At 35.2% G+C, this 10,095-nt stretch overlaps 1 protein-coding gene across 2 annotated transcripts; it reads left to right on the top strand.

Annotated features, from left to right (window-relative positions):
- The first annotated feature begins 4,756 nt into the window (after positions 1-4,756).
- LOC117919628 (probable ribosome biogenesis protein RLP24) lies at positions 4,757-9,879 on the top strand. Of its 2 annotated transcripts, XM_034836836.1 has the most exons (6): positions 4,765-4,863; positions 5,584-5,675; positions 5,750-5,862; positions 9,013-9,126; positions 9,245-9,381; positions 9,459-9,879. In XM_034836836.1, the coding sequence occupies exons 3-6, from the start codon at positions 5,782-5,784 to the stop codon at positions 9,631-9,633; spliced, it is 507 nt and encodes a 168-aa protein (XP_034692727.1). In that variant the 5' UTR covers positions 4,765-4,863; positions 5,584-5,675; positions 5,750-5,781; the 3' UTR covers positions 9,634-9,879. The 2 variants fall into 2 exon arrangements, with proteins under 2 accessions (XP_034692726.1, XP_034692727.1); XM_034836835.1 differs by lacking the exon at positions 5,584-5,675 and having other exon boundaries at positions 4,757-4,863.
- Positions 9,880-10,095: the final 216 nt, after the last annotated feature.

The raw sequence follows: 10,095 nt of genomic DNA, 5'->3' as shown, positions 1-10,095 counted from the left end.
TCAACAATTTGGGTCCGAAGATGTCTTCACTGAAATACCAAACCAATCGTCGTCTGTTGAGGGTGTTCTTAATTTGGAACCTGATCCATTCATGAAACGGTTACCACACCGTCATAATAGAGGTATTCTTAAACCCACATATGAACCTGAATTGTCTACCAAAGTCAAATATCCCATGAGCAACTATGTGTCTAACCATCGTTTGTTTGAATCAAATAAGTCATTCGTAAATCAATTATCTACTGTATCTATTCCTAACAGTGTGTAGGAAGCCTTAGCTGATCCAAGGTGGAAAGCAGCCATGAATGAAGAGATGAAATCATTGCAGAAGAATGAAACATGAGAACTCGTAGAATGTCCACCAGGAAATAAGCCAGTTGGGTGCCGTTGGATCTATACTGTGAAGTACAAGGCAGATGGTAGTATTGAACGATTTAAAGCAAGACTGGTAGTAAAAGGGTACACTCAAACTTATGGAATTGACTACACAGAGACATTTGCACCTGTAGTTAAGATTAACACAGTTCGAGTATTACTGTCTTTAGCTGCAAACCTAGATTGACCATTACAATAATTTGATGTGAAAAATGCCTTTCTGCATGGCGAGTTATCTGAAGAAGTATATATGGATCTTCCACAAGGATGCATGGTGTCAGAAGAGCAATGTCAAAAGGTGTGCAAATTGAAGAAGTCATTGTATGGGTTGAAGCAATCCCCGAGAGCATGGTTTGGAAGGTTCACAAAGTCAATGAGAGCTTTTGGCTATCGTCAAAGTAATTCAGATCACACTTTGTTCCTGAAAAAGCAACATGGTAAGATTACGGTGCTCATCGTATATGTGGATGACATGGTAGTTATAGGAAATGATCCTGAAGAAAGAAAAGCTTTGCAAAATTATCTATCTAGATAATTCAAAATGAAAGATCTAGGTCCTCTGAAATACTTTCTTGGGATTGAAGTTTCTCGATCAAGTAAAGGAATTTTTCCGTCTCAAAGAAAGTATGCTTTAGATCTTTTACAGGAGACTGGAATGTCAGGATGTCAACCTGTTAATACACTAATAGAAGAAGGTCTGAAATTGTGTGTTAAGTCTAATCAAGTATCAACCGATAAGGGAAGATACCAGAGACTTGTGGGGAGATTAATGTACTTAGCTCATACAAGACCAGATCTTGCTTATGCATTGAGTGTAGTGAGTCAATACATGCATAATCCTGGAGAGCAACACATGAATGCAGTCATGCGTATTTTGAGGTATTTGAAGAATGCTCCTAGGAAGAGAATTTTGTTCGCTAAAAATGTTGATCATCAGAGTATAGAAGTATATACTGATGCTGATTGGGCCGGTGCAGTGGATGATAGGCGATCTACATCTGGTTACTTTACCCTTGTAAGTGGTAATCTTATGACATGGAAAAGTAAGAAGCATAATGTCGTCGCTCGTTCAAGTGCAGAAGCGGAATTTAGAGGTATGGTTCTAAGACTTTGTGAGGCATTATGGCTAAGACTCCTTTTATAGGATTTAGGTTATCTATCTAGGCAACCAATCTGATTGTTTTGTGACAATAAAGCCGCATGTGACAATGCTCATAATCCAGTACAACATGATCGTACAAAGCATGTCGAGGTGGATAGATTATTCATTAAGGAAAATTTGGATGATAAGATTGTGGAATTGCCTAAGATTCGATCAGAAAATCAATTGACCGATATCCTTACTAAAGCTGTCTCAAGTCAAGCGTTCTCAAAATTTTTAGACAAGTTGGGTATGTGTGACATCTATACACCAACTTGAGGGGGAGTGTTGAGATATTAGGAATGCTTTCCTTATATCATTATTTCCTTATATCATTTAGTGTTGAGACATTAGGAATGTTTAGATATTAGGAAAGTTGAGATATTAGGAATATTGAGATATTAGGAAAGTTGAGATATTAAGATATTAGTTGTTATTTCCTTATATCATTCTTTCCTTGTATTATTCTTTCCCATTCTTAGAATGACGATTACCCTCTATATATACTCTGTACATGAACGAATGAAAGTATGAATGAAAAAACTACTATTTATCAATTTGAAGAGAAACGTGTGAACAACTTGGTAATACGTAAGTAAGGTTAAAATGTGTGAGACATTTGATAAGACTTAAGGAGAGGTTAAGGACCAACAAATTGCCAAGATAGGTAGTAGAACTTAGGCTAGGTCTCAAGAACGTGAACAAAATATGGATGGTTATTTGGAGTATTGTCATTCTCACAAAGTTGAAGAATTGCCTCAATAATGGTAGAAGCAATTGTGATCCAATCTTCTAATGTTCCACTAAAATGTATCTCTTGCTAGCTTATTGAGGTCAAGGTCCTTGTGAAGCAACCTCAAAACCTTCACCATATAAGGGATTTGGAATTGTTGAAGTGATATAGAAATGTCTTTAAAAGAAGCCATTAATGCTACCTTGAGGGTAACTATAAGGTTGTAGACAATGGGAAAGAAGTTGGAAGAAAGGAACAAGAGTAAGGAAGGTGAGCAAGCAAAAGTGGGAAAGTAGAATAAGAAAATTAGTGAGGAAACCCCTTTTTATATAGGTTGAAAAGCAAGAACTATTCCGAGAATCAAGAGGAACACCCTTGTCAAGACATGCTCGTCAAGTGTCTTGGAAAAAGAGTCCAATTGTCACATTGATTTAGATTTTCTTGGCTAGTAAATTCTATATATATAAGAAAAGGAAAACTATATAAATAAAAAAGTGAATGACATGTGAAAAATGGGGCAATTAGGGACATCCATTGAGTGAACATTTGGTCTATCTCATGATGATTCATCCTTAACGAGAATGTTTGTCAATCAATCTTTATGAACATTTAATTTAATATGATAAGGTATTAAATCCAATTGTGTAAGACCACACCCCAAATCATGATGGTGTACTAATGAAGTAATGTCATTTAAGCACTAGTTAACAATTAGCATTATAATTGCTCTTAATAGGCCTAACCCTGCCTTTTTAATACCAATAGAGACGGTAACAATAGTGGTAGAAAATTTATTTTATCTCTCATTTTAATTTATACTTATTTGATACTTTCTTTCTCCTTTGCACCATGATGGATGGGTGGTGATTGAAAAGACCAAATCTACCCGTGTTTTAAAGAACATGAATTAATTTGCCCATGTTCTAAAAGTTTCCTCGACTTCCTACTTAATACATAGGAACTCTTCTTCATTTTCTTTTTTTAAACTACAAAGCAAAATAAAAATAAAAAAAAAAAAAAAAAGGGAAAGGAAGGTGTAATCCGCCCATAAACTGCTGCTAGAATAGAAGGGTAACTTAGCCATGTTTATAATAGGTCATGGTTGAGCTTTCCTAGCAGCCACTGTAGTTGGGTTGGGTTGCACCCTCTTCAAAAGAAAGAAGATAAAAGGGAATGGAAAGAAAAGCAAGTTATCTGACAAAGGAGATGAATACATTTTTACCTTTTCACTTCGCTTCTTATTTGAAAAAAAGAAGAAGTATAAAATATAAAAAGCATGTTTATAGTTTAAATTTAATTACCAAACTCTCTTAATGTCAAATCTAAACTTTCCTCATATATCTAATAGATCATTATGTTTTAATTTTTGTTAAAAAAAATTTAGTATTTTTTATATAAAAAATTTAATTGGATAACTTATCTTATATTTGTACATAATTTAGAGGTAATATTAGTATATAAACCAATTTATGGGTTAAATAGGAAACGAGTGAAGGTAAAAATAGTAGGTGATTGTTGTTATTTTCTGTCAAAAGTAAATAAATAAATAAAAATGAGGAGACTGTGAACAAAATTTAGGAGGGTGTATTTACCCGTGTTTTTCAACTTCTATGGCAACTTTAAAATAAAATAGTAATTGAAAAAATATTGACAAATTTATGACACTTTTTGCTAGCCCGAAAAGTGCTTCTTCAAAAATACCTTTCATAATTTTCATATTATAAAAAAATTGAATTGAAATTAAAAATGTATCTTTAAGTGATATCTACATTTTTCACAATTTCATAAAATTAAATTTATATTGAAGGTATCCATTGAAAAGACACATTTTACAATTCTATAAGAGACATACTTTCATAATTTTTTTATCAGTCATATATCTTAAAAAAATTAAATTTATACTAAAGGTATTTATGGAAAAGACATATTTTCATATCATTTTTATTAATTTAATATATTAAATAATTAAATTTATATCAACATAATTTCAAAAAATTGAATTTATGCTAAAAAAAAAACATTTTACATAATTCCATAAAATTGAATTTAAACTAAAAGTGTCTTTCTTGGGATATGCTTTCCACAATTTTCATATTAGCAGTATAGTTAAAAAATTTTGAATTTTTATTAAAGAGACATACTTCACAATTTTCATATTAATCAAATAAAAAAAAATTGATTTTACATTAAAAATATATATTCAAAAATCACTTTACATAATTTTCATATTAGACAATCAAAAAATTATATTTATATTAAAGATGTTTCTTCAAAACCATCTTTCATCATTTTATAAAATTAAATTTATATTAAAAAGATAAAACTTGAATTTATATCAAAGGTAATTTTTTTTTTGGGACATTTATCACAAGTTTTCACGTGAGAAACCGACATGGTATTGGGTGTCATAAAATTAGGATTATTTTTCAATATGCTGTATTTTAAAATTTTATTTTTAAAAATACCGTACTTTTATAAAAAAAAAAAGTCTTCAGCCTTCCACAAAAAACCCTAATGAAACCCTAGCCAGCACCCTAGAACTTTCTCTCTGTGCGACGATTCGCAAAGCTCTTCCTTTGTGAATTAACGAGCGATTTCTGTCTCCAAACAGCAGGTATTCAATTTTTTTTTTCTCTCTCTCTCTCTAAATCTTCTTTGCGACACTCTCAAACCCTTTTCTTTTGACGGGTTGCACTGTTTCCGGCGTATAATTGCTGTCTTGTCGAGTGACTCTGCATGTCTTCTTCACCTGAGAATCATATTGCAAAATTGTTATTTATTTTGCATTTTTCCTTTTCGTTCTGAGAATGATTTAATGTTTTAAGGCTGCTTCCCCTGGCTTTCTCTGTCAGGCGCCGGGGGGCTTGTTGCCCTAGTTCAGTGTTGCTTTCGAGCTGGATCTCTATATTCTGTACACTTTGAACTAGCTATTCTAGGGTTTTTATGTGGTCTCAAACTTATTTGTGTGAATTCCTATTGAAATTTCAAATTAATTCAGAGCTATCTGACAATGTGGATTTTTCTGTTAGTTTAATATGATATATCATCTGATACTGCACTTCCATCAAAATATCTATCTATTTTTGGTGATATACATAATATATTTAGTTTCTTAAAATAAAATGGTTAATTCATGTGCAGATGCTTCTTTTTCTCGTTCATGTGGTCAATTGGTCGTTGGCTTTCTTAAAAGAATTCCAAAGACATTGCCCTTCAGTCATGATTTCCAGCATTCTCAAAACATTCCATGAAATACAATAATTGCATGAGTAGTCTGCCCGCCTTTAGTATCCTTCGATCTTAACATCAAGTTTCATTTTTTATTCCATAAAAGATTGAATACCTCAAGTGGCTTGCACAGTTGACAAAATTCTGATACTGGAAGGTCCCCTTGTTATATAGATTTAATAGACAACGAATTATAAGGTGGGAGATGTTTTCCTTGCCTTTCTTATTGCTGGTTTTTGCTTTTCCCTCATGACATCCTGTTTACTTTTCAGGAGATTGGATATCTTACTAACCTGGACATAAAATGAGATTAGAGAAGTGCTGGTTCTGTTCCTCCACTGTATATCCAGGGCATGGTATTCAGTTTGTTCGCAATGATGCCAAGGTAGAGAAGTTTTCTATTCTTTTCTATTTTTCTTTGTAGGTCAATTTCATTGCTAAATGGAGCCTTTCTTGCTGTATTTTCTTTATTTGCTCTTACAGTATGATATTTGTCTAAGAATTCAATGACACCCTTTGGATTGGATTTCATCAAGTTAATTTTGTTTACAATTGGCCTCATGCCAATGGTGTGAACTCATATGAGTTAGTTTCTTAGGCCATGCTTTATGTGTACTGTTTTAGGATAATCTTTCATATTCCCTTATCCCAAAAATCATATTTTCTTAACCCTCCAAATCAAGTATTCTCATTGAATTATGGAAAGACATATATAGTGGCCCACATAATTCTGATTTTATTTTAATTGGAGGGAGTGTGTTTCTTTCAGTTCTAGATTATAACGAACCCATAGATTGTCAAAACTATTTGGTACTGTTCCATCACTTCATAGGAAGGTTTAAGGTGCATGGAGAGTGGGTAACCAAGGAGTCTCAAATTTCAGAAAGAATTGTAAGTTTCTTTTAGCTGTTTTTGGTGGACTGAGGAAGTGACTGGAGACCGAGTATTGAGGGTTGTCCTTTTTGAGTTTGAGGAATCTGATAGGATGGAAGAGTTGTTCACTGAAAAGGAGGTTCGAGTGGTGTTGCTAGAATTAGGAGGGGACAAAGCCCCTAGTCCTGACAACTTTCCTATGGCATTCTGACAGCATTGTTAAGACTTTGTTAAGAATGAAGTCTTGGGCCTCTTCCAAGAATTTCATGCCTAGGAAACTTTTAACTTTTGGAAGGAGTCTAAATGCCACGTTCTTAGTTTAAATTCCTAAAAAAGGAGCAGCCGGAGATTTGAAAGATTTTAGACATATTGATTTAGTGGGAAGTTTGTATAAACTTTTGGCTAATGTTTTGACAAACAAGTTGAAGACAGTGATAGCGGGAGGGGTGTTTGATTCCTAGGATTCTTTTGTACAAGGGAGGTAAATCTTGGATGCGGCTCAATTGGAAACAAGGCCGTAAATTTAAGATTAAGGAGCTGAAAAGGTGGTAGTGGTTTGTAAATTAGATGTTGAGAAAGCATACAACCATGGAAACTGGAACTTTCTGTTGTAACCTCATGTAAAATGGGCTTTAGGAAGAAGTTAGTTGATTGGATTTGGTTCTCTATCTTAACATCGTGGTTTTTGGTCTTGGTAAGTGGAACACTTTCTGGTTTCTTTGAAAGTTCGAGGGGCTTGAGGCAAGGGGATCCTCTATCCCCTTATTTTTACGTGTTGGTCATGCATGCCCTTACTATTCTTTTTCAAAAGGTAGGGAAGGGTTGCTTCATTTGCAGCTTCAAGGTGGAAGGTAGAAAAGAAGAGGGAGTAGAGATTTCCCACCTTCTATTTGTTGATTATACCTTCTTTTTTGGGAGCCTTGCTTAGATCAATTGATTTACGTGAATTGGGTCTTGTTTTGATTTGAAGCTTCTTCAAGCTTGAAAGTTAATTAGGACCAAAGCTAATTAATTCAAGTGGTGGTTGTCCCTAATGTTGAGGAATTCGCTTGTTTGTTGGCTTGTAGGGTGTGGAAGCTTTCGGTTACTTATTTAAGCTTATCCTGGGGCTATTTTCAAGTATCTAATTGTGTGAGATGTGGTTGATGGGTGGTTTAATAATAGGTTAGTTTGTTGGAAAAGACAATACCTCTCTAAGGGTGGTAGACTCAATTTGCGTTGAAGTGCGCTATGCAATTTGCCTATCTATTTTATCTATCTTCTTGTCATTCCTAAGGTAGTGGCTTTAAGATTTGGAAAAAATTTAGTGAGATTTCTTTTTTTGGGTGGGGGTGTGGGCTGGAAGGGGAGGAGCTATTGAGAAAAAATTCGCCTAGTCAATTGGTCGTCCATTTGCAAAGATAAGAAGTTAGGAGGGTTAGGTGTTATGTCCTCTTTCAATCAAGCCTTACTTGGAAAATGGTGTTCGAGATTTGCTTTGGAGGATGAGTTCGTTTGGAGATGGGTCATAGTGGAAAATGGTGTTGACTTGTAGAAGGCAATAAGATGAAGTTGGGAGCTTTTAAGGTTAGAACAATGTTTTTTGTAGTCAATAGAAGAAGAATCAAATTTTAGCAAGATGTTTGGTGTGGGAATGCTCCTTTAAAGTGTTTCTTCTCCTTTCTTTTCTATTTTATTGCTAATAAGGAGGCATGGGTGACGAATGTCTGGGAGGTTGTAAGTGGGCAGGTTACCTATCAAAAAAAAGGTTGTAAATGGGCAGGTTGTTTGGAACTTGGGCTTCATAAGACAATTTCAAGATTGGAAGTTAGCATTGAGGAGTTATTTTTGAAGCTTCAAGTGTTTGAGAAGTGCAACAAAAATGAAGATATGCTGATTGAGAGGCTAGCAAGAGTGAAAAATTCTTGGTGGAATCATTCTACTCTATCCTGGTGTTGGATGGAGAAATATCTTTTTCCTTGAAGTTAGTATCCTCTTAGCACCTTTACAAATGATTTTTTTTTACTTGGAAGGCTTCATGGGAAAGGATCATGACCTTAGATTAGCTTAAGAGAAAAGGATGGTTGTTGGCTAATCATTGTTGTTCATGCAAGAGTTCCAAAGAATCAGCTAACCAAATGCTTATCCATTGTGGAAAGTCAAGGATCTTTGGCATTTTTTGTTTTCTCTCTTTGCTATTCCTTGGGTCCTCCCATTTTCTGTGAAATGTTTGCTAAAATAATGGCATAAGAGTTTTGTGAGCAAAAATAGAAGGAAGATTTGGAGGATAGCTCCTCTTTACTTGTTTCGCATAATTGGCAAGAACAAAACCAAAGGTCCCTTCCTTTGAGGGAATTTGATGCTCAGATCAAGTGCTATAGGACTCCCTTATTTGTACCCTATTCAAATGCATTCGCTAATGTATCTAAGATGATCTTGTATCCTTGCTAGATTTTATTGATTGGTTGAGTGTTAGATAGTGGGAGACTGTGATTGAGCGCAGTATGGTAAGGTGGTTTCTTTTTTGTTATTTTGGCATCCTTTGAATATGTCTCGTGTACCTGGGGTGTGCCCCCTCTTTTTTTGATTGGCACTTCTTATATATTATTGTTTGCTCATCAAAAAAATGTTTTATACCCCCAACTGTAGTGCCACTACTTCCTAAATAGTGTTCCTTTGGCAGATTTTTCGGTTCTGTAGATCTAAATGCCACAAGAACTTCAAGATGAAGAGGAATCCTCGTAAAGTAAAATGGACAAAGGCCTACAGGCGGTTGCATGGAAAGGATATGACACAGGTAAATATGGTTCATTATGGTTATTTTCTCTTTTGATCTTCCTCAGCAGTTACCACTACATTGCCATAAAACTGGGTGGTGATCTGTTCTTTTCTTTGCTTCTTTTCATATTTTCTAGGATTCAACCTTTGAGTTTGAGAGAAAGCGGAATAGGCCAGAGAGATATGACAGGAATCTTGCAGAGAACACTCTAAAGGCAATTAAGAAGATTGACAAAGTTAGAGTAGATAGGGAGGCCAGACACCATGCGCTCAGGTTCTTCATATTTGCCTCATCATTAGTGTAAGATTATTTTTGCTTCATACTGAAGTGTCAATGAAAATTTCTGGCAGGATGAAGGGAAAGAAAGCCAAGGAGCAAAGGGAGGCAGCAAAGGAACTGGAGCAGGGCATCCACATGGTCAAAGCTCCAGCTGTTCTCGAAAAGGAGCCATCTCTTACCCTCCCAAAAATCAAAGTCAAGGTATCTCGACCTCAGGCAGAGGAGAATCACCCCATGGAAGAATGATTCCAGTGGTCCCTGTGTTGTTGCTCCATTTAGCTATCATCCACCGTGTTGTTTTAAATTGGCAGCTTATTATAAAGCATGGTGTGTGGAAGCAGAAGTTTTGCTTGGGACTGGAGAAGAAACCTGTATCTCAGAACCATTTTTCATTACTTAGTTTCATTTACAAACCAGAGAAAGTTGTTGTGCTGGTGGTGGTTTTTATTACTCATGATAGACGTTTTGAAGGATCTGCTGCCTTCTCTCTGATTCTCCTAGGCTTTCAAGCATTTATAGGCTAATTTCCTCCCCTCTGCCTACCATATAGAGTCGAGGGCAACAATTGAAAATGGAAGTCCCAAAAACTCACCACTTCAAGAGACATGGGCCAAATCCACGAAGCGTGTAAAGCAGTAAACCCGTGGATTTAGAACATGATCTGCAAGTCCATTCTCTGCAACCATACACACCAATCCTCAATATTTA

The sequence above is a fragment of the Vitis riparia genome, chromosome 8 (assembly GCF_004353265.1).
Source record: "Vitis riparia cultivar Riparia Gloire de Montpellier isolate 1030 chromosome 8, EGFV_Vit.rip_1.0, whole genome shotgun sequence".
Taxonomy (NCBI): Eukaryota; Viridiplantae; Streptophyta; class Magnoliopsida; order Vitales; family Vitaceae; genus Vitis; species Vitis riparia.
The sequence above is the reverse complement of the archived record's forward strand: the minus strand, read 5'-3'. Positions and strand labels throughout refer to the sequence as shown.

What these genes read in the sequence shown, in the direction of transcription:
- LOC117919628 (XM_034836835.1), top strand. Translation starts at nt 5,782, where the DNA reads ATGAGATTAGAGAAGTGCTGGTTCTGTTCCTCCACTGTATATCCAGGG. An exon ending in TTGTTCGCAATGATGCCAAG is followed by an intron (nt 5,863 to 9,012) that starts GTAGAGAAGTTT and finishes TTCCTTTGGCAG; the next exon opens with ATTTTTCGGTTCTGTAGATC. An exon ending in GCCAGACACCATGCGCTCAG is followed by an intron (nt 9,382 to 9,458) that starts GTTCTTCATATT and finishes AATTTCTGGCAG; the next exon opens with GATGAAGGGAAAGAAAGCCA.